This window comes from Alternaria dauci, chromosome 1 (assembly GCF_042100115.1).
Source record: "Alternaria dauci strain A2016 chromosome 1, whole genome shotgun sequence".
NCBI lineage: Eukaryota > Fungi > Ascomycota > Dothideomycetes > Pleosporales > Pleosporaceae > Alternaria > Alternaria dauci.
In genome coordinates, this window is record NC_091272.1 from 699,809 (window position 1) to 722,251 (window position 22,443).

The 22,443-nt window shown below is 53.8% G+C and overlaps 9 protein-coding genes across 9 annotated transcripts; 5 read left to right on the plus strand and 4 right to left on the minus strand.

Annotated features, from left to right (window-relative positions):
• Positions 1-334: 334 nt before the first annotated feature.
• Positions 335-2,038, plus strand: ACET3X_000216 (uncharacterized protein; the record flags this gene model as incomplete). Its single annotated transcript, XM_069447487.1, has 1 exon — positions 335-2,038. One exon carries the CDS (start codon positions 335-337, stop codon positions 2,036-2,038), a length of 1,704 nt encoding a protein of 567 aa, XP_069310458.1.
• A 258-nt stretch (positions 2,039-2,296) lies between these two features.
• ACET3X_000217 (uncharacterized protein) lies at positions 2,297-3,388 on the minus strand (the record flags this gene model as incomplete). Its single annotated transcript, XM_069447488.1, has 2 exons — positions 2,297-2,981; positions 3,042-3,388. 2 exons carry the CDS (start codon positions 3,386-3,388, stop codon positions 2,297-2,299), a joined length of 1,032 nt encoding a protein of 343 aa, XP_069310459.1.
• Positions 3,389-5,604: 2,216 nt separating this feature from the next.
• ACET3X_000218 (uncharacterized protein) lies at positions 5,605-7,792 on the minus strand (the record flags this gene model as incomplete). The annotated part of the gene is made up of 3 exons (XM_069447489.1): positions 5,605-5,654; positions 5,704-7,386; positions 7,450-7,792. The coding sequence occupies 3 exons, from the start codon at positions 7,790-7,792 to the stop codon at positions 5,605-5,607; spliced, it is 2,076 nt and encodes a 691-aa protein (XP_069310460.1).
• A 315-nt stretch (positions 7,793-8,107) lies between these two features.
• On the plus strand, positions 8,108-9,523 carry ACET3X_000219 (uncharacterized protein; the record flags this gene model as incomplete). Its single annotated transcript, XM_069447490.1, has 3 exons — positions 8,108-8,168; positions 8,219-8,279; positions 8,350-9,523. 3 exons carry the CDS (start codon positions 8,108-8,110, stop codon positions 9,521-9,523), a joined length of 1,296 nt encoding a protein of 431 aa, XP_069310461.1.
• Positions 9,524-9,591: 68 nt separating this feature from the next.
• Positions 9,592-10,824, minus strand: ACET3X_000220 (uncharacterized protein; the record flags this gene model as incomplete). Its single annotated transcript, XM_069447492.1, has 2 exons — positions 9,592-10,654; positions 10,709-10,824. The coding sequence occupies 2 exons, from the start codon at positions 10,822-10,824 to the stop codon at positions 9,592-9,594; spliced, it is 1,179 nt and encodes a 392-aa protein (XP_069310462.1).
• A 214-nt stretch (positions 10,825-11,038) lies between these two features.
• Positions 11,039-13,153, plus strand: ACET3X_000221 (uncharacterized protein; the record flags this gene model as incomplete). The annotated part of the gene is made up of 1 exon (XM_069447493.1): positions 11,039-13,153. The coding sequence occupies one exon, from the start codon at positions 11,039-11,041 to the stop codon at positions 13,151-13,153; it is 2,115 nt and encodes a 704-aa protein (XP_069310463.1).
• A 725-nt stretch (positions 13,154-13,878) lies between these two features.
• ACET3X_000222 (uncharacterized protein) lies at positions 13,879-15,673 on the plus strand (the record flags this gene model as incomplete). Its single annotated transcript, XM_069447494.1, has 3 exons — positions 13,879-14,911; positions 14,962-15,290; positions 15,338-15,673. The coding sequence occupies 3 exons, from the start codon at positions 13,879-13,881 to the stop codon at positions 15,671-15,673; spliced, it is 1,698 nt and encodes a 565-aa protein (XP_069310464.1).
• Positions 15,674-16,181: 508 nt separating this feature from the next.
• On the minus strand, positions 16,182-17,207 carry ACET3X_000223 (uncharacterized protein; the record flags this gene model as incomplete). The annotated part of the gene is made up of 1 exon (XM_069447495.1): positions 16,182-17,207. One exon carries the CDS (start codon positions 17,205-17,207, stop codon positions 16,182-16,184), a length of 1,026 nt encoding a protein of 341 aa, XP_069310465.1.
• Positions 17,208-17,523: 316 nt separating this feature from the next.
• Positions 17,524-18,306, plus strand: ACET3X_000224 (uncharacterized protein; the record flags this gene model as incomplete). Its single annotated transcript, XM_069447496.1, has 2 exons — positions 17,524-17,624; positions 17,685-18,306. 2 exons carry the CDS (start codon positions 17,524-17,526, stop codon positions 18,304-18,306), a joined length of 723 nt encoding a protein of 240 aa, XP_069310466.1.
• Between the last annotated feature and the right edge of the window lie 4,137 nt (positions 18,307-22,443).

The following is a 22,443-nucleotide window of genomic DNA, read 5'->3' on the forward strand; positions in this document are numbered from 1 at the left end:
TATCGGCGCAGCAGTTGGGACTTTACATTCTGTACATGTAGCGAGAGCAATGAGCACACCCGAGTCAGATGGAGTTCATGCGCACGTGCCCGGCCTTGGCGCGCTATCGGTGTCAGGGTGTTGGTGACGTCCTGTAGATCTTCGGCTATGTACTCTAATCAACAAACACCGAGCCGCAGTCTGATCCTGGAACCTCTATGCACTTTATCGCGACAACTATAGCAGCACATGCTATCGCTGGACTAAATGTCTAGGCCGCTAAACTAGGCCCTTTTTGCTCAAGCATACCACTATTCACGAACCTCCCGCCTCGACCAATACACAAACAGCCGTCATGGCGTCGCTCCCGTCTCAGCGCCCCGCGTCGCGACATAGACCCGCACCACCTGCCGAATCGCCGTCCTCGCCGCAAGAGCAAACAGAACGAACGAGCAGCTTCTCTGGCCAGTCGGTAGACTCGCAAACGCTGCTCCTCAACACGCCGTCTACACAGTCAGCCACTTCGGCGCCTCACGATCACGAAGAGACACCCGCGCAAGCCACAGCGCCACAACAAGAAGAGGACGACGAACCACGGAGATGTTGGATTTGCTTCAACGACGAGACGGAAGATGACGAAACGACATCGGAATGGCGGTCACCGTGCGCGTGCTCACTGGTGGCGCACGAGAAGTGCCTGCTAGACTGGATAGCCGACATGGAAGCGCCAAGCTCACGACGGCAAGCTGGTAAATCGGCAGGGAGAATACTATGTCCCCAATGCAAGAGTGAGATCAGGGTACAACGGCCGAGGAGCTACGTCGTGGACGTGGTTCGGAGCGTCGAGCGCTTCACGGGCAGCCTACTGCTCCCTGGCTTCGCACTCGTCACAGGCACCGCGCTCTATTCGACTCTGACGCTTTCTGGGACTGCGACTGTATACCAGATATTCGGCACACAGGATGCGCTGCAAATCCTCGGACCGCTTTACGAGACGCCCAACCGCGCGGTCAACTCGGTGACGATGCAGTGGCTCGAGCACCTAAGACACCACTGGAGGCTGGACCTTGGACTGCCTCTGATACCAACGGTTCTGGTCGCAAGCAGAACGACCTTTGCCGACTCATTCCTACCCTTCCTCCCACTCATCTTCTTCGTCAGCTCCGGGCAGCCAGGCGATGATATGCTACAGTTGCAGTGGCCACCGAGTGCCGCTTTCACCTTCGCCGCGCTGCCATATCTCCGAGGTTTCTACAACGCATACTACGAGCGTGTCTGGTTACCACGAGAGCAGCAGTGGCTGAAGGAGATTCAGCCACGAGCTGGCGAAGACACAAGCACAGATGTACAAGCACAAGCCCACCATGATCACGACCATGACCATGTTGACGACGACGGCGACGTAATAGAAGAGGTGGAGATCGAAATCCCCTTGGACATCTTCGGCGATTGGAACGACGACGGCGAGGCTGACAACAACGACGCGCTTGAGGATCCTCCCGCACGAGCTGAACGAGGCCCAGCAGGGCCGATCGATGCGCCCCCCCAGGATCATCGAGACGATGCCGATATGCCAGCTGCTCAGATTATCGACCAAGATGCTCGACCAGATGTAGCACCTGCGCCCAATGTGCCCATGCAGCCCGCTGCCCCGCGACCCCGGCGCATCCGGCGCGAACGCGGCGTCACTTTCTCCACCTCCTCCCTCGCTGACACCATTCTCGGTGCCCTCATCTTCCCCACTATAGCCGCTGCGATGGGCGAACTGCTCAAACATGTCCTGCCCAACTCATGGGTAACACCTCCAACTGGCGCACAAGCCATGTCCTGGCTCGGTGGATGGATCAATACTGGTGGCAAGGCAGGTGGTGTGGGCAAGCCGACTGGGTTCCTGCAGACGCGTTGGGGAAGAAGTGTTGTTGGTGGATGTATGTTTGTGGGTCTCAAGGACATGATTATGCTTTATGTTAGGTGGAAGACGGCGCAGAATCACCGGAAGAGGGAGATTGTGAATCATGATAGGAAGAAGGGGAGGGGTACTGCTTCGGCGGCGTCGTGAGGGTGCCTGGGATTTGGAGCATAAGAACCGAAGCTAGGAGTATGGGTGGGATATGATAATGGTATGAATGCTACCAGCATGCCACAAACATGAACTTATTCGGAGGTTTTCTGTATTTGTATATTACACTCAACAACGTGGGACTGGCTATTGGTCAGTCAATCCAACTAGCAACCTATACGCTGCCTCAGGAAGACTTCTCTGCCTGCTCATTTGTCATTGCGCCATCCTGGTCATATTCAGAACCACCTCCTACAGCTACCCAAACCTCTCCGCAGCAATCTGTTTCAAAAACTCCATAGTCTTGCCCTCCTTCTCCCTTCTTTCCGCTAATCTCTCATTCCTCTCCGCCTCCCTCGCCCTCGCAATCTCCTCCCTCCGTATCTCCCTCTCATTCTTCTGCCTCTCCTGCTCCTTCTTCTTCCTCTTATACACGTCTATACCATCATCGCCCATGAGATCCGATTCTGGCACCTCGAGCTCCCCGGCCTCTTTGGCGTCGCGGAATGAGTTCAGCGTAGAAGTGACTTCGCGCTTCTTTTCTAGCTGGCGTTCGCGCGAGCCCGGGTCCGCGCGGGGGACAAGGTCTTCTAGGGCTTCTTTCTGCGATTTGCGGTCTGTTTTGCGGGCATGCCGGATGTCGTCGATGTAGTTTGTTTGGTCTCTCTCGCGGTCTTCGGAGCGGAGTTCGTTGCGGTAGGTCAGGTCGTCTAGTTTGGGGATGGTTGGACCGTGGCCTGGGTGACGGGAGAGGGTTGTGGGGGGTGCTGGGCCAAAGTCATCGTCGCTTTGGTCTGATGTCGCTTCGTCCTTTCGTGTGTAGTCTGGTGAGGCTCGTTTGGCAGGGGCGCGAGGAGAGGACGCGCGGTAGGATTGTACGGTTTCTTGGGCGGTCTTCAGCATGGATGGATCGTACCAGCTTCGTGCTAGGTCTCCACGGTTCCTGACATGTTAGTATCAGCTTCTCTTCTTACACGAAGCGTATGAGGATATGGGCGCATACCAACGACTGACGAAACTCTTCCATCGTCCCTTTGTCTCCCGCTCGTCTAGATCATCGAGTTGTATCTGCTTCTGTATGTCCAGATAGAACTGGAACAACGGTCTGTACTCGTCATACTGTCGCTTCGATAGCGGCTTCGCTTTGTATGGTAAAGCTACGGGCCTCGGTGCAGGTGGTGAGCGCGAGCGGTGTCGCTTGTGTCGGTGGCCGTCGTCGTCGCGACGGGGAGAACGCGAGCGATGCGATCGGTGGTGTTTCTTGTGAGTGCGGGATTCATGAGATTGCCGGTCACCATGAGACGGCAATTGCGCCTTGGATTCTTCGGGTGTCCAGCTACGTCGCGGCATAGTTGAGGTTTGGTGTTGAAAGTCTGGGGAGATTGCATGGGAGAATTCACATGTCATAGCGGGCCGTTTCCGCGCCCTCGCACGGATACCGCTACACAACGTACCGGTAGTACGATGCATATCCGTTCTCTCATTCATGCCAACGTACACGAACCTACTCCGATACATGCCCATTCAGATAATTCCTCGAATAATCCCGAACTGCCGAAAAAAGGATGTCTTTTCGTCAATAGTCCACCCCTCGCCCATGACGCCAATCGGCTACCACATGCGAGTGTCCCACGATTTCACGGGACGACAATGACCCTTCTCTGTCCAACTGTGTGTGGTCTTGCCCTTAACTTGACCAACGAAACGAACGTGTCTCAGGGTGATCTCTCTGGTCATGCGCCTCTACGTTTTTTTTTGAAACTTGTACCTAGGTATTTGCGCACCGCATTCGGTTTTAACGGAAAGACATCACAGAGTGCAGGTAACGACAAAGCATGAATAGAAGCCAGGTCCTTCGCCACAGGTGCTGCAAATTGCGAAATAACCAACCAAGGGCATATGCAGTGACTGAGCACATGTCAGAGTATTGCGAAACTATCACACATTCCGCTATCTGGAGCGCATGCAGCTTCGTGCTATTTTCGTGAGATATCACGTCCTTGCATATCCCACGAAAGTTTAGTAAATTCGATCAGGAACTGATTCTCAGTCTTTGAACCATGCGTAATAGCTTCGCACAGCAACCAATTCCACTATGGAAAGGAAGGCTGGTGTCGAATAGAAGCTCAGGTTGCCATAACGGTAACTCATGCTTCCGGTCGTTGGTGGTGTACAAAGCCATCCATGTAGCAGACATCACAGCCTGCCACAATGTAACCGGCGAAAGACTCTCCCTATAGTCGCTATCTTCCGCTTGATGTTCCCCTTCCTGATATTCCCTTCCATCTCTTCATCCTCGAGAGCAGCACAATCTACTTTCCTCCCATTTCCATGCCAAAACGCCATACTATCCTCTTCCTTGACTTCCTCTCCATCTTCTCCGACCGCATTCTGAGGCGCACAGCCCGCAGGGATTTCGACACCGAGCGCCGCCGCCGCCCTCCGAAGACCCGCATCAGTGGATCCCCACCACTGCCATCCTTCCTCTACAATGGTAATAGGCGGAAGCTTTTATGTCGCAGTTTCTCCTTCTCCTTCTCCTTCTGCGACGACTAGAGGCTGGACACCTGTACCGAACACTTTGAGTTCAGTGGAATCAAAGGAAAACCGAGGATCGTCAAACAACGTCCTCGACTGGGAGAAGGACGACCCGGAGAAACTGCTATGGTCGCTGAGGTCGTCTTCAGATGTGTGAGTCTGAATGGTGACGCCGCTGAGTGAGTTGCGAGCATCTTGGTCGACTTGGTGACGTTGAGATTGAAGGGTTGTATCCAGCAAGAGATTCGTAACGTTGGTTGGGGGAGGGAGAAAAATCGAGGTATTTCGACCTTTCCAGCATTTCGATACGGCGGAAGAGCCCATCGTGATGATATGCAAGTATGTGTAGAGGATGCCGTGGTATAGTGGACCGAATGTTCGAAGCTACAAGCCTTCTATGAGTGCTATCGTATAGGATTTGCCGGACACCGAAACCTGATCAGTAGACGTAAAGTTACCTTTTCTGTCATGAAGCTGGAGTTTAGATGAAGCATAATACGAGAAGAAGATATTTTCTCTTAAGAACACTGGAATCGTGATTCCTCCATGGTCGCTGCACAATGTGGTTCCGCGATACCTCTGCCCAAGGAAAAACGGGTACAAGCCAATCTATACAAGGACGATCACAGTGGATGAGAGCTTTACAACTTCAGCGATTGGAGCAAACCGCGTAGCGAGAGTGACTAACCACAAGAGACCATGTCGCAAATCCATAGAGTCAATGTTCTTCTCAAATTCGTACGTACCGCGGTCAATGATGCTCCCAGCCCCACACTCGACTTTGGACCAGAATGGAACAATAGCTCTTCACCAATCATCTTCCCCACCTCCACCTTTTACCAAACTATAAAAAAGACTGATATCTCGCTTTTGATTTACCGACTTTTCAAAACGAAAAAACCAAATCATATGCACTGACCGCCTAGAAGGATATGCTAACAGAGGGGTGCAAAACGCCGGTACCGACCCAAGAATATACACAGCGAATGAAGTTACACGTGAATCAAACATCTACACCAGTAATGGCTTTAACGACCCGATCGCTCCTTGGTTTGCTTTCTGCGGTCCTTGATGGTTTCTGTTCCATGTTAGCTCGGTTTATTGTTCTGTGCAAAATATAAACTCACTCTCGTCGTAAATCATAAACTCGTGCAGCCCACTTCCTGCGGGGACCATGGGCAGCACAGGCACCTTCTGGTCAGTGACAACTTCCAGCAGCGCCGGGCCATCGCTCTCCAGGAGCCACTTCAGCGAGTCTTCAAGGTCATCAAGCTTGATGCATCGCCTGGCCTGGACACCCATGGCGTCACCGAGCTTGACGAAGTCGGCGTTGCGCTGATGAGTATGCGCAAATCGGTCGGTGTAGAAGAGGGTTTGCCATTGGGTAACCATGCCCTGCTCCTCGTTGTTGAGAATGATAATCTTGACGCCAATGTTGAACTCGGCGGCCGTCGAGAGCTCGGTCAAAGTCATGCTGAAAGAGGAGTCACCATCAATGTCGATGACGGTGCAATCAGGTCGCGCGACCTTGGCACCGATGGCGGCAGGCAGGCCGTAGCCCATGGTTCCGAGACCACCAGATGTAATCATGGTACGTGGGTATCTCCATCGGTAGTGCTGGGCGCACCACATCTGATGCTGGCCAACACCAGTGGTAAGGATAGTCTCCTCCTTGCGATCTGCCGTGAGGTCAGAGAGCTTCTCCATAACGGTCTGCGGCTTGATCAGGCCGTTCTCGCCCTCCTTCTCGTACGCCCACGGGAAACGTTCCTTCCAGGCGGCAATTTGTCCCAGCCACTCCGGTCTCTCGGGAACTTCGTTGACAAGGGGCAGGAGTTGCTTCAGGTTGGTACCGAGATCGCCCTCAACAGCCTCAGTTGCCTGCACAACTTTGTTGATGTTCTTGGGCATAATCTCAAAGTGGATGATACCGCCACGACCCTCAGCTGCGGCCGCCTTTGCCGCAGGCGCAAACTTGGAGATGGCACCAGTGATGCGGTCATCGAAACGAGCACCGAGTGCGAGAATCAAATCGGCCTCCTGCATGGCCATGTTGGCATAGGCCGAGCCGTGCATACCGAGCATGTGGAGAGACTTGGGGTCAAGCTCGTCGTATCCTCCGAGACCTTGAAGGGTGGTGGTTACAGGAATGTTGACCTTGTCAGCAAGCTCCTTCAAGAGCTTGGGTCCGTCCTCGGTCTGGAGAATACCCTGACCAGCGTAGATGACGGGCTTCTTGGCCATGTTGATCAGGTCGGCAGATCGTCGGATGGAGTGTTCCAGCTGTTGCTTGCTGAGTTCGCGCGCAGCAATGGTCGCAGCACTAACAGGTGTGGGCAGAGTGCTGCTCATGGGAATGGCTCTTTGGAGGACACTGGCGGTAACGTCCTTGGGCAGGTCAACAAGAACAGGTCCTGGCCGTCCGCTTGTGGCAATCTCAAAAGCCTCGTTGATTCTCCGCGGGAGTTCTGCAACGTTCTTGACGAGAACGTTCCACTTTGTGCAGGGCCTTGTGATGCCGACCATGTCAGCTTCCTGGAAAGCATCGGATCCAATTGCGCTGGTGACGACCTGACCGCAGAAGACAACCAAGGGTGTTCCGTCCATCAGCGCATCCTGCATGGGTGTGACGACGTTGGTGGCACCAGGTCCAGATGTAACGAGCACGACACCGGGCTTTCCACTTGCGCGGGCGTAACCTTCTGCCATGTGGCCGGCACCCTGTTCATGTCGTGGAAGGATAAAGTCGAAGTGTTTTGACTGGTAGATGGCATCGAAGACGGGGAGAATGGCACCGCCGGGGTAGCCAACTGGGGGGTGTTAGTCTGATATTCACAGCAATTGGTGTCTCTGGTGCAAAAAAAATGGCGTACAGATGTGCTTGACGCCCTGGCGGAGCATCATCTCGTGGAAGATTTCTCCGCCAGTCATGCCAACAAAGGAATGGTCCATTGCAGGCGAACGGTACTGCTTCAGTGGCTGCACATCCTTGTAGTCCTCGCGATTGAAAGCTGGCGACGGCCTGGACCGCGACGCTGTTTGTGTGGACGCGGCCGCCGCGGTGCTCTGAGGTCGCTTCGCATCTTCCTGGGCGATTTTGCTTGAGACGGCTTGTGCAGGTCTGCGGAAGGGCGAGAGGGCGAATCTCTGTGCTGTGGTGGAAAAGTTGCGGTTGCCCTTGAGAGCATTTACAGCTCGTGTGCGTGACTGCTGCATGGCGAAGACGGGCGTCCACTGGGGGACGAGCTATTACTATACACGGATGGGGGGAGAGCAGCAGAGACGGGGAAAGCAAGACGTGGGAGAGAAGAGCGGGAGGGCACGCTGACGGACGGTTTTGAGTCGATTGGCCGTTCGCCTTTGACTCTTCCTCTGGCCCAGGTTTCGTGGCGCACATGAAAAGTTAGTGGAGTCGTCTCCCCCGGTTGCAGGGGTCGTGATTGGGCAATCCCCGCAATTTCATGGCTTACTGCCGAACATCGGAGCGCTCGAGACGGCCGTCCAAGCCAGCCAGCATCGACAATATACGCGATGCAGGTTCCACCCCGAGGAGGCCACGGCCGCAGTGTGTCGGGCGACGAGAGACGGCGAAGTGCGTTGACTGCTTCCTTCACCCTGGGCCAGCACGACTGATAGAGGCAGATGCCCTTCCTCGGCGCACCACAAAGGGTCCCCTCGATGCCGATGACATAGTCGTAGACGAGTATGCGCGCCCCTCCCATTCAGCCGACATGCGACACGCAGAGAAGAAACACGCTTACAGAATGATGCAGCCCTCTCGCCGAGAGCACACCCAGCCTGCCTGCGCGCGTCCGATCGCCAGCACGGCCTCGAGCTTCCCCGCAGCCGTCCCACGATGCCCCATCGCGCGGCATCGACGACATTCCCCACAAGGACTTCAGTTTCCTGCAAGACCCCCAAGCATACCACGTCCTGCCCGTGACCAACGTACCGCCCCCCTTCCTCAATGCGCCGCACGCTCCCCCTATATCCTCGCCCATCGACACCCTCCTCCTGTCGGGACACTATCGCCTGGCCGCCATCGCCGCCGTGCGCAACCTCATCTCGGCTGCCCCAGGCGACCACGATACACTGCTGCACCTAGTCCATGTCCGCCTGGCATGTCTCTGTCTCCTGCAAGAGTATGCCCTCGCTGCTCAGGAGTCCAAGGTCCTGGGTGACCTGAACAGCGCCTTCTACCGACACCCGCTCACCAACACGCATCTCGTGCCCTGGGACCTACGCCTCCTCGTCGTACGATTGGCAGCACTGGGCTACGGGGAATGGCGGAGGGGCATAATGGGCTACTACGAACTTGCTCGAGAGTGTAGGGAGAGCATCCTCAAGGCAAGCTCAGACGACGACAAGGCAATGTGGCGGTCGAGGCTACGAGACTGCGGCATCCGCGTCGCCAACGTGCTGGTAGAGATGGGTGATCTCGAGGGCGCAGGACGACACCTGGCAACACTTGCAGCAGAAGGTGACCAGACCAGGGAGATATCTCTCATGGAAACTCTCGTCTGGCTGAGGGTTGGTGACATGCAATCGGCACGGCGTTGTCTAGCCCGTGCATCTTCCGCTTCTGCAGACGCTCTCGTGGACGGTACACTAAACGCTCTGATCCAACTTGCCGACTCGGACTACCAAGCCGCTGCTGAGTCTTTACAGGCCCTGCACGAGCAATTTCCCGAAGACGCCATGGTAGCGCAGAATCTGGCTGTGTGCCTGCTCTACACGGGCCGTATCTCGGACGCTAAGAGCATACTTAGTGAGCTCGTGGACAACAGCCCGCCGTTCCACTCGCTTGTATTGAACTTGAGCACAGTGTACGAGTTGTGCACGGAGAGGAACAGGGAAAAGAAGCTTGGGTTGGCTGAAAGATTGGCTGCGAGGAGGGACGGTGGCGGAGTTGGCTGGGAGCTGAGTAACGCCGAGTTCAAGCTGTAAACGCCTGATCCTGGATGTCTTGGATGAATAGCTCCATCGTAGTGCATTGAACACATATAGTCTCATTGCTAGCTCCGAGGCCTTCGTAATGCTAGGATATCTGATAGTCGCACATTACCCTTTCCACCCCAGCCTGCAGCTCCTTGAGCCACCTCTGGTCGAACGCGGACATACCAGCCCCAAGCCCGCTTATCCAGATCTTCATTACTTAACACTTTTGCCCACGACCCGTAGAGCAATTCTAGCGCGCCTAGTAGAAGACTCAGATTGTGCTCTTTCTCTGCTGCGATAACAGCAGCTGTTCGCTTGCCTTTTGGCTTCGGCGCTGTCTGTCCCTCTACTTTGACGTGAACATCCTCCGTCTTGACTACATCCGCAGCAGGTGTCTCGAACGCCTTCATCAAATAGGCCCTTGCGCTTTGTGCGGTGTATATGGGCAGATTGCTTGACCCACTCTTGGAGGTTTGCGCCTTCTTGAGCGCTTCAAGATCCACGCCCCAGAGTGCAGGCTCTCTCGCCTTCTCCGTCGCCTCGTGCTCATTCTTGTCATCCTCTTTCTCCTTGTTTGATACGCCAGGCTCAGGCTTGATCTTTTGCTGTGTTGCATCATCGCTGCTTTCCCATTCATAGCCCCATCTCTTCATTACCCTGATCTCTCTCGTCATGATCCGCAGCACCGGTTGTCCTTCTCCCCAGCCTTCTTCCTCTGCTGGCTGACCCTTTTCAACTCCAATGTGTACGGCTTTTGTTTTGCTGTTCATAGACGTAACGGCTTGCGCTAGACTGAGGCGACTGGATATGGGTTGGCCAGGCATCGTGAACTTGAGTAGTGTTACCGCAAAGGCGAGAACGAGTGGCGCACGATTTGTATAGATAACAGTCGCACCGACTTTCGTCTCATCTAGTTCTGGCTCTGGGAGCGCGAGAGAAGCCTCGAGATCGGCGCCATTCAGAGGTTGTCCATATGTTGGTTTCGCTCTCTTTGGTGCAGGCGCAGATGCAGATGAGGAAGTGTCTGCAGATCGCTTTTTGGAATGTCGCTTTGCAGCATTGAGCACTTGGCGCGCGACCTTGTCGTCAGCGAAGATGGTTTTCAGGGTCTCATGAGAGGAATTGGAGAGATCTGATGGACTACGCGGATGTCAATGCAATGGGTGACGCGGTGGTACGCGATCACGTGCTTACGTGTTGAGGCCCGCCGCTTGCAAGTCTTTGATCTTGGATAGTGCTTGGGCGAGGGGTACTTTAGCGTCTTGCGATAGGAATCGGAGGAGGAGCTGAACGTCTTGTGCCGAGGTCATGGTAATTGTCTGGGTCTGTGGTGCTGTCAAGATGAAATGACGTTGTTGGGGATTCCAAGGCCGTGGGGAAGCCCTGGACCTGACGCTACCGCCGTGCCGGTAGTTTGGACCCTCACGCGCAAGCTTAACTTTCCAATGTTGAGACTCAGAACCTTAACCTCGACCTCACCCTATGGAATAACCAACCATCTAAATAATTTGAGCACTCGCTAACATGGCTTTCAAGTTCTCTCTAGGCACCGCGAAAGCCACCAAGGCGCAGTTGAATGCGAAAGCCAAGGAGGAAGAGGAAGCGAAGCAGCGCGAGGAGAAGAATGCGCTCGACAAGGTCATGGCTGATTTTGAGGCGGAGCATGGCGCAGAGAAGAGCATACTCGGCGAGCCTGAGAAGCAGGTCGAGGAAGATGTCTTTGTGCCAACAGGGAGTAAGAGACATTTTACAGGCAGACAGCGAACGATGAAGAGCGGCCCCGGCACTCTCGAAACCGAACCTCTCGATGACTATTCACGATCCGGCGTAGCGCCAGGCCGTCTTGCACCTCAGATGCAGCCACGATTTGGGGGGAATGCACCCTCAGGTCCCACGTCGCTCGAGGGCCCCAAGCAGCCAGAAAACGTCTATACCACCGTCGTAGCGAAAGCCTCAAACCTCCCGCCCTCGATAGATACGCGTCGGGTAGAAGAGCTCTTCGCCGACTTCCCGTCGCTCAAAATTGCCCGCGTCGAGAAGATACCACCGCAAGGCCCATCGCCAAAGGGCAGACCGTCGGCGACGATGAAGGTCATTTTCGACAGAGATGCCAACGCGCGGGACCTCGACGATGCGATGAACAAGCTCAACGACAAGAAGTACTTGGGAAAAGGCTATTATCTGCATTTGGACAGGTACCTTGGTGGTCGCTCAGTGGACACAGCGCAGCGGACGGAGGCATTTGGTGCACGGTGGCAGGCTCCTGAACTGCCCAAGGGCTTTGCGCCTCCACCAGATCTTGGCGGGGGAGGTGGAGGTGGCAGAGATCGGCCGCGCGAAGATACTGAGCAGCTCATTGTCACTGCAAACCAGCCCCCGGATGCTGCCACACTCAGACTGGTGCATCAGACCATAGAAGGGGTCATACTTGGAGGCGTAGAGTTCGAAGCTGCCTTGATGAACGATCCACAAGTCCAAGACGAGGAACGATTCGCTTGGCTGTACGACCAGAAGCACCCCGTCAACCGGTATTACCGTTGGCGCTTACATCAGATCGTTTGCGATAGCCCCAATCCCGAGATCTTCGAGAGGCATGGCGATTGGCGGGGCCCGCAGGATCCACTTCCCCACGAGTTCGCCGACCATCTGGGAGCGTTTGAGTCTGACGACGAGAGCTTGGACAGTGACGACGAGGAAGAGAAGGAGAAGCCGCAGTACAAGCCCCTGCCAGTTGGCGACAACTACCCTGGACGAGTCGACAATGGTCACGGCATTATGGACCCCAGATCACGAGCCATGCTTCTGTGGATGCTTACTACCGTTCCCCCAGGTAGCATCGTTGCTGATGACATCGCCGCCATATCGAACTTTGCTGTTGAACACGCCGGGCAGGGCATGGATGAAGTCACTAGCATCCTGGTGTCCAACATTATACAGCCCTTCCAGCTCACCGATGCCAATCCGCGAAACCGTGCAAGCGATGCGGAAGGCAAAGACGATCTTCGACGTCCTGATCTTCGACAGGTAACGCTAAACGCCTTGCGCATCGTCTCTGATGTGCTCTTTGTCACGGCTAAAGAGTCTGGTGTCTCCTACAAGTATCGTCTAGCTATAGGTACGGAGCTTGTGGATCGCAAGGTCTTCGAACATCTCGAACAGATCCCCGCGAGGCTCGAGATGGGTCGCATGACGGAGAGGAGCTTCAGAGAAGAAGTCAACACTATACTCAAAGTCTGGGAGGAGGAGCATTTGTTTGACGACGCAACACTGAAACACCTCGACGAGGCGTTCAATGCGCGGGAGAGACAAAAGCAGGAAGACGAGGAGGCGAGACGGTTGGCAGAGAGGAGGAAACGCAAGAGCAACGTGGTCCGCAAAATACCGACTTCCGAAGCGACCGAGGGGGGTGAGCAGGCGATGGACGTTGACGAGGCCGCGGAGGAAGCGACGGTTGAGCCCCAAGAGACTTCTGCGACAGCGACTCCAGAGGTATCTGTAGCTGAAGCTGTCGCGCCCTTAGAACCACCCAAAGCAGCCGACCCAAAAGAAGTTGAGATACCTGGAGAGACGGCTGTCGCCAGAGCTCGCCGGCTGAGGCCCAAGGCTGAAGACATGTTTGCGCTGGACGAGGAGGACTAAGCAAGTGATAGACCTACGGATGATACCCTGGAGCGAAGTGGAGTCTAACCAACTCATCAAAGCCGCCGACAAGTAAAGAGCGGTGATGAAAGAATCAGACCTCAACTACTGTTTTGGATGCCCCACAACGGCCAACGATGTCGATGATGAAAATTTCACGCTCGTAGTACAGCGACAGAACCACAAGCTCCCTAGAATTCCTTCGTGTATGTGATGTCTGTGAATCAAACTTCGCCCTCAGCTCTCAAGCCCCGAGCAAGCACACAGGCGCCATGCCGCTAGTCACGTAGACCCCACGCTTGATCGACACCAGGCACACCCCCTGATTCGTTACCCTGACCAAACACATGGTTGCAGCACGTTTCCTTTGAGCTGATATTGATGGGAAATCTGGTGGCTCTTTGTAGACAACAATCGAAATCAGGTGCAAGCGTGATTGGCTCGTGACTTGCGCCGTGGACCCCAACACCTCGTGGGACTGCCCGCTACGGAAGCTCTCCGCCTAAACCAACAACACAGACACTTGTAGTCGCTACCTCACACCGCCTCGCAGCCAAAACTCCGCCCACTTAGTCGCGCTGCTGGCCCTCCGGCAGCCGCTCTATCGCAGGGATATTTTCTTTCCTCACATTCTTGCCAAGGCTGCTGTGTTAGGGCTCTTCCGCTGCCATCTCCGCAGCTTCGCAGTCGTCTTCCTCACAACACCCCTCAACCCTTGTTCCAAGATGCCGACCTTCCTAGGGCTTGCCGTCAGCATCCACGCCGACAGCAATCCACTGCCAGAATACTCGATACAGAAGCAATCCAAACATCACCGTATCACGTCGTACATCCCCGTCCCACCTGCGAAGATACCGCCGGGCGCTACCAAGCCTGAACAGTCTTCTTTCGCGATATCGATAACCCTGCTCACTCCAGGTCTTCACGTGCCCTACTCTACTCCCAAGCCGACTCCAGAAGACCCCAATCCAAAGGCCAAGATTGTCGGTGGCCTCCCTGGTCAAACTGGAGAGCGGGGCAAGTACGGTCCCACGATAGCCCCATACAAGCCTCTGACCACTTCGCCGAACGAGACAATTGCTGCATACATATACTTTGACGGCCGGGCAAAGGAAGAAGTGGCAACCCTGCTGCGGCGCGGCGAAGAGACGTGGGTGAACTCGCGGTGGGTCAGCGTGCCAGAGTCAGAAGGTGGGGGTCTTGCAGAGCGCGAGTTTCTCTTCCGCGAGGTTGGTCTCGAGCGATGGCTGAACGGCCTAGATCTCGAGGGCAAGGACAAAGATGTGGCCGCAAAGATTGAGCGGAGAAAGCAGCGCCTCGAGAAGAAGCGGGCAAAGCGGAGAGAGGCCATGGACAGCAGCGACGAGGACAAGAATGCATCCAGCAACGGTGTATTGCGCTACAGCGAAAGCAAAGACGCGCCCGTCGAGACGCTTTCTGGCAACGACGAGTTCTTTACCACCGATTCCGATTCGGACGACGAGCCTCCCATGCCCGAGGCAGCTGGACAAATCAAGGTCGCTTTGTTCCGTGTACTGGCGTCTGGCGAAATCAAGCGCGGCGAGTACTCGCCCCAGTTCGATGCACACGACGACGACGAACAAAACGGAGGAGGAGAGGGCGAGGACGTTGATCACACAACGAGTTTCGCGAAGCCCAAGACATTAGATCCAAAGTCTATCAGCACCCAGACAGTCACTGGCATCGACCCTCCAGACAAGCCATACGCAGTCTTCACCTTCTTGTACCGCGGAGAGCGTAAGTGTCCAAAGTGACGGGTTTGGAAAATTTCAACTAACACAGAACAGGCCAACTGCGCAAGATGGGCATCTTGAACACAAAGGAGAAGCCTACAGTCACCTCGCCGCAATCTAAGCGGAAATCCGGAGCGCTTGACTTTGGCAGCCTAAAGCCCTTGAACGCAGCCGCCGGGACCAAGAACTTTGGTGGCTACCGGGAGACCTCACCCAAGTCTAACAAGAAGACGGCAGACGTCATGGACAGCGACGCAGACGATGAGGACGACATCAAGGTGGAGGATGCGGACGATGACAAGGAGGTCTTCGACAAGGGTATGCTGTCGCCAGAAGACGCTCACAGACAGGGTGAGCTCGCGGAGGGTGTGCGCAAGATCAAGGTATGTCTCTGTGCTCTAGCAAAAGAAGCCATACTAACACCTCATAGCTCAAGCGTCAACATTCCGCAGAACCCTTAGGCCGTCCTGCAGGACCCTCTCACTCTGATTCCACTGGATCTCCTCTTTCGGGTACACCAGCTCCCGATGCCTCGTCGGCAGCTGGACCGTCGTCCCCACGCGCCGTAGATGCCTCCGCCGAGCCCAGCTCACAAAACTCCGTCGCCTCACCTTTCAAGAAGCAGCGCGCTTCATTACCCGGCTTCGATGACAACGTACGGAAGAGTCTGGGCCAAGCGCTCATGGACGCCCACCAAGGACGAGCAAACTCTGACGGAAACATCCCCACCATCGAAACCAAGATGGAAGAAGATGAGGAGTTGTGACACAAGAAGATTCGTTTTCAAATCGCATTTGAATGAGTGGAGGCTGCCTTGTCCCTCTTCGTGCAACAAGCACATCTCTGTTCGCATTATACTGCAATGCTACAATTGTCCGAACCTTAATAGCTCGCGGGCACCAGGGCCGGCATCACCTTCTAGGCGCAAATTGGCATGGATCCTGCAAAATTAAGGATATGGGGGCCTTTGGATAAACTAGGCTTGGTGCCGGGTTTGGTTCTGGGCTGGCTGACGAATTCTGTACATGATCATGTTTCGTATGTTCTCTTTTTGGTGTGGGCTTCGGTACGGCAAGAAGCGTGGCGGATGGTTTGGGATCAGGATAAGCTGATGCAAGACGCATCACTGGTGTGTCTAGCAATGAGAAGTGACATGAAATGAAATGTATGGCACGATATATGGTACGTGTGTATGAACGACCAACTGCAAGTGTAAAGTGAAAAGTAATGCTTGTTTGATGTAGACTACCGATGGGCGTAAAGCTGATCCTCACTCAGGGCCCAAGAGGATTGCCGACTTCATCTTCTGGGTGAGGTGAGTACCGACGGGGTGATACATAACGCACTGGAGGCCTTTCGGGTTCTTGATCCGGTCTCCATGCACACAAATCCAGTAAACTGCCCACTGTCGTCACCGTCCGTTTCCCTCCAGATTCTCCCTCTCGTTCAAATTCCTCCTCTGATACTTTCAATCCTTTAGTCACACCTCGCTGCACTAATACACTAGACCACCCCGCATCTTCAGCCCCGAAAACATCTTTGATCAGGTCATCGCCGACATACAGCTTCTCGAACGATGATGCTGGAGTGTCGGTGCTGGACCCCATGCTCTCCAGTGTGAGAGCTAGCATCTCTTCGGCAGCAGCGAAGATGCGTCGATCTGGTTTCTCAAAGCCGACGTCGTAGGAGAGCACCGTGAAATCTATATCGTCGAGCGGACGGCTCTTAAATTTTCTCTCTGTGCCTCCCTGATCTCCGTCTCCGTAGCGACGGGGATTTACTTGGAGTCGCATTGAAGCCAAGATATCGGGGACGCGGTCATCGGAATTTGTTATGATTCCGACAATGGTCTTATCCCAGGGCCAGATACGTGAAACTTTTTCGTTGTTCAAACGGACTTGCAGTGATTCGAAAAAGGGATGAACGTCTCGGAATACATCGTAGCCTAATCTTGAGGAGTACGTGCGTAGCAGTTCCTCGGTAAGGGCAGTTGGAAAGGGTTGGCCTTCGCTGAGAAAGGGCTTGAAGGTATCCTCTACGACGTTCGACCACCACTTCTCCGCACCCATTCCCGTGGCTTTGCCATAGTTTGGGTTCTCTTGGGCGGCTTTCTTGAAGGCGGACTTGAAGCTTGCATCTACCTTCGTGGGCTTCTTGACGCTGCCTACGTTGATGCCGTGACGGGTTGCGGCTTGTGCGTAGGTGAATTGAATGGGTGTAGAAGGAGTAAAGAGGGTGCCGAATGCGTCGAGACAAAGAAGCAGGTTCCTTTTACCCGCAATCGGTTTGGCCGCTGACATGCTGGAGACGGAGACGGAGATTATGTCTGGCTCGTGATGCGAACCGGCCACTTCAACGGCGATACCCTGGCAGCCCCACAGTGTTGATCCAACAATGTTCAGAGATGTACTGCAATGTTGAGTTCAAATCGCATCGACGTGTAAGGCGATTCGATTTCTGTGATGGGATTGCGGAAGGACATGATCCAAAGAGGCTAGTCAGGGTCCGAGCTACTTGCGGACACGATCACCTCCGCGAGTCCTCAACCCCCAACGCCGACCCTCACCTGCAGTCGCTCTTTCACCCAATTCCGCAGACACACCAGACGAATCCAAGATGGCGAATACCAACAAGTACTCGGTGCTCCTGCCCACCTACAATGAGCGCCGCAACCTGCCCATAATAACATGGCTGCTGGCCAAGACGTTCGAGGAGAAGTACGTCGCAAGACAACTCTCTACAACATATCATGACGCCAATGCTAACAATTCCTCCAGTAAACTCGACTGGGAACTCATCATCGTCGACGACGGCTCCCCCGACGGCACCCAAGAAATCGCCGCCCAGCTCCAAAAAGTCTACACCCCCGAACGCATCCAAATCCGCGCCCGCGCTGGTAAACTCGGCCTCGGAACCGCCTACGTCCACGGCCTGCAATTCGCAACCGGCAACTTTGTCATCATCATGGATGCCGACTTTTCGCACCACCCCAAGTTCATTGCGCCCATGATTGCGCTGCAGAAGACCAAGAACTACGACATCGTCACTGGCACACGGTATGCGGGGGATGGCGGAGTATTTGGCTGGGATCTCAAGCGCAAGTTTGTGTCGAGGGGCGCCAATCTGTTTGCGGATACGGTGCTCAGGCCGGGCGTGAGTGATTTGACGGGCTCGTTCAGGTTGTACAAGAAGGAGGTGCTCCAGAAGGTTATTCGCAGCACTGAGAGCAAGGGATATACTTTCCAGATGGAGATGATGGTCAGGGCAAAGGCCATGGGTTGCACCGTGGCCGAGGTGCCCATTTCGTTTGTGGACCGTCTTTATGGCGAGAGCAAGCTGGGTGGTGATGAGATTGTGGAGTATGCCAAGGGTGTGTTGTCGCTGTGGATGAAGGTCTAAGAGATTGGATGAACGGCTTGCATGGCGTTGGCGTCCGGTGGGGATGGATGGCCTTGACGATATCCTGGACTGTATTGGCAAAGAGGGGTATACTTTATCTTTTTCTTTTGTCTGAATAGTATGTTTAACTCATAATCTTTTCACCAATGGCCTCTTTCCAATCCCCTCCCATCTGAGGATATCCGCGATCCTCGAGGTCTTGCCGGCTTCCAGAGGTCGCAGTTCTGGTTAGGTCATCTGCTAATGACTAGTATGTTTGATTTAGATGTGGGTGTGGAACAAGGTATGTCTTTCTATCTTCCCTCCTCGTTAGCGGATGTCTACTAATATGCCACAAGACTTGCTTTCGATGACTGCGATACCTCTAGGCTACCATGACATTCACCAGTCCCAATACGCCAAGCGACACTAGTCCCGCTGAATCCCTACCTCGTACTGATTTCAACTCTAGCAGTCCCTCCATTGCCGTAACCACCTTCATCATACCGCGACAAAACGTCTCATCGCAGCCGCTACCGAGCCTACCGCTACTATGTTGATGCAAGGGGATCCCAAACCTTTCCGCCTCATGGAGTAAGTGCCCCTGTACAAATTGAGTTTGAGCCATACACTAACTGCATCCACCCGTCTGTAGCCTTCCCATGGAATTACGCCTCATGATCTACAAGCGGCTACCTCGTCGGATCAAGCATACCGAGCTTCAATATGTCGCCGCGCCCGAGTTCGACTCTGCCAGCAAGACTGACTCGAACATCATCCTGGTCACACGTCACATTCCAACAGCTCTGTTGCGTACAAGCCGTCAGGTCTATTCTGAGGCGCGCGATGTTGTTGCTGCTCTGATCCGAACGTTTGTGAAAGAGTCGCTGCCGCGGTTGATAGAATACAACGCCTCCAAACAGCTGTTCGATGCGCTCGTGCAGTCCATCTCGACAGAACGTGCGGCGCTTTCCGTAAGTCTTCTATAGTCTTTTTTTTTTACCGAAATAAGGAGATGTGACTAAGGTTTTCTAGACTGGGGTACCCTATGATATGATCGGGGCCTGTCGGCGAAATTATCCGTTCGCCTCCTACCCATGGAAGACCGAACACTTCCACCAGGTCTTACAATTCCTCTGTCAAGCTACATTGGCAATCGGTAGCATCGTTGCGACTGTATCACGCTTCGATCTTGAGAGCACAGTGGATCACCCCTTGCTGAAGTAGGCCATGTATATTCTAAGGGCCCGACGGAATCTCAACTTTCACCTTCAGGTTCGGCTCTGCAAAGATACACGTATCAGGCCGGGTTATGAATACATAATCTTACGTGCACCCTGTGGGAAGCTCAAGCTTTCGGCCACCAACACTCCCGTCAAACCTGTCATGGACAAGTTCCTAGACGGTAACAGCGATGTCTTCAGTACTCGTATGAGTCAGGAGACATGGGTTGGGGAATGGCTACCTTCTTAGTGAAGGGCTTAGAGACGTCTGGTAATACGGAAGGTGGCCCTGTACCTTCCGGCTTCTTTGTGCGATTAATATGATCGGAGCGCGACACTGAGGCAGATGCCTAGAAGAAAACTGAATCCACGTCACATTCGTTTTCTTGCTTCGCATGTGCACTTCGATGTTACAACCTTATCATGTGCCACCGTCGGTGAAGAAGCCGCTAACCGATTTCGGTGCGCTAATGCAGTCAACAACCTCCGATTAATCCATCCATCCAACGCTTGGTCTCCATCTTAAAGTCTAGCGATACACTTTTTCCTACCAAAAGCCTTTGAAAACATGAGCATCCGGGGTTTCCGGCTGACGCGGGGATCATCACCACGGCGTCATTATCTTCTCCATACCCTCCGATAGGTCGACGTTGGAGTATATACACAAGATGTTGTCTCTCTCCTCTGATTTCGTACTACAAGTCTCCATTCGTTCTCATTTACCTGCCAGGCCTGTTTGACCACGACCGCTAACATTCTCGACATCCATTCGATCTTCTGGTAATAATGGCTGATAGTGATCACTTGGTCGTCAGTGATCGTCATCCTATCGTCGATACGTCGATCATCCAGTCAAAGCCATTCCCGTTTCTGGAACTTCCCGCAGAGATTCGTTCACTTGTCTATGAGTATCTACCGCGTCAGATAAAACACACCGAAGTCTCGGTAGATGATTCCGTCGCAATCTTGATCACACGGCACCTGCCCACGGCGATACTACGCACCAACAAGCTGATCCGCTCAGAAGCCCAGCCTATTGTCAACAGGCTGATACGGGAATTCATCGAAGAATCACAAACGAAAATCATCGAGTTCGGCAAAAGTGGATCAAAAATAAGACATTGTAAAATACTGGAGTGCTTGACAAAGCAGATACCTAGAGAACGTACTGCAGTGGAAAATCTAGAAGACTATGACATTGAAGCCATTCTACAACGGTCAACAAAAATAAGAGGCCTTCAGTCTACGAACCCCGCATCGTCGCCAAATGTCGCGCGTTTCATGCATCAAGCTGCCAGGTCGCGGTATCGCTCTGGTGGACTCAACCCAGCGTCTGCTGACAAATCTTGGAACAATACGGTCGTGACGGTACACGTTACTCATACGGCCTACAAAGACGATGACCAGCTTTGGTTCATCTGCGAGACGAATCACAGGTATATTCGACACATGTACCATCATGGAAAGATGGCCCTAGTCCCAAACCACATATGGATATTGGATGGCGGGGATGTACAATTAGATGAAGGCGCTACTGTGGAGTCAGCTGCCGATGCGGTTCCGATATTGTGGTCCGATGGCTATGACCGATGGGGTAACAGAACGCGGGGTGTGGAGGAATCATGGGGACCGGCCATGAGTCAAGAGGACTGGGTCGCAAATTGGCTACCTTCGTAAGCGTGATGCGAGAAATACGCGTCAAGGTTGAGAACAGCATCTTGGAGACATGTTCAGTAAAGACTGGATATGAGGAAAAACAAATCATTTGAAGAAACCCTGACATGCAATTGCGCAGATCTCAGAATCCAGCGTCGCGAGTTGAGGATCACTACAACTATCCGCAAGTCTTATTCTCCCTCGGGCAATCGATCAAGCCCACTCTTATTGATATCGCATGTTGAGAGGACGCAGAGTTCATAAATATCATCCTTGAGATGCTCTTGCAATGTCGCTTTTCCATCCAGAACGCCTGAGAACCCATCACTTTTCTAACCTTCCCGTACGCTGACGCTCTTCTTCATGAACAGCAGCTTGGTCTTTGTCGGCTCGGCAAACTTGCCCTCCTCTTCCAAGACCGGCAAAGCATTATCTGAATGCATAAATGCAATGAACTGCTGCAGATGCAACTCATCTTCAAAAGACATGACGCCCATGCAATCCCAGTCCATTCCCTCATCTACGCCGATCAACACACGAGATAGTCCGACAGGGCATTCGGATTCGTCGACGTGATAGTGCCTTGTCCAGGATAATGGATGCACCTTGCCAGCGATCTTCTGGAGTAATGGCGCATAGATTTCTTCATTGTGGCGGTAGAACTCCGCGCGTGATACGCCTTCTTTCCTGGTAGCGACTGTAGTGAGAATGTATGGGTATGTGCTTGTCTTCGTTAACATCGTATGCGGCATGATTGCGGTAGTTTTCGGTGATTTATATGTATTCGGTATTGTATCGGCGGTATGATGATATGCGGCCAACGTTGAGCATGTACTGGTTCAAGAGAATGGAAAGAGTTGGAGTGACAGGGTCTCCGAGTGACAGAAGAGGAAGAGCGGGTATATAGACGAGGGTTTCAAAGAAATTGAACGAAATTTCGCGCAAGAAAACAGGAGGCGGCTTGCTTCCGTATGGAGGCTGATTACCGGCGTGCCGGTGTCATCTAGTCAGTCTACCCCCCTGCCTTTGTCGGTTCCACTTCCCGCTCGGTTGCCACGAGGCGGATCACCAAGACTGTGCACTAAACGCTCATGCCTGAGTCAGCTACCAATAGAATGAGCACCGAACCTTTCCCAAACCTTCTGCCTGCTGCTTTTTTCGTGCGTGTACGACTCAGCTGCGCATGTCAGTACTATTGCAATTCTCGAGTTTGTCATCTCGTTTGCACTGGCGAGTTGCTATGCGCGTCATTGGATCAACCGTCGTAATCCCAGGACTC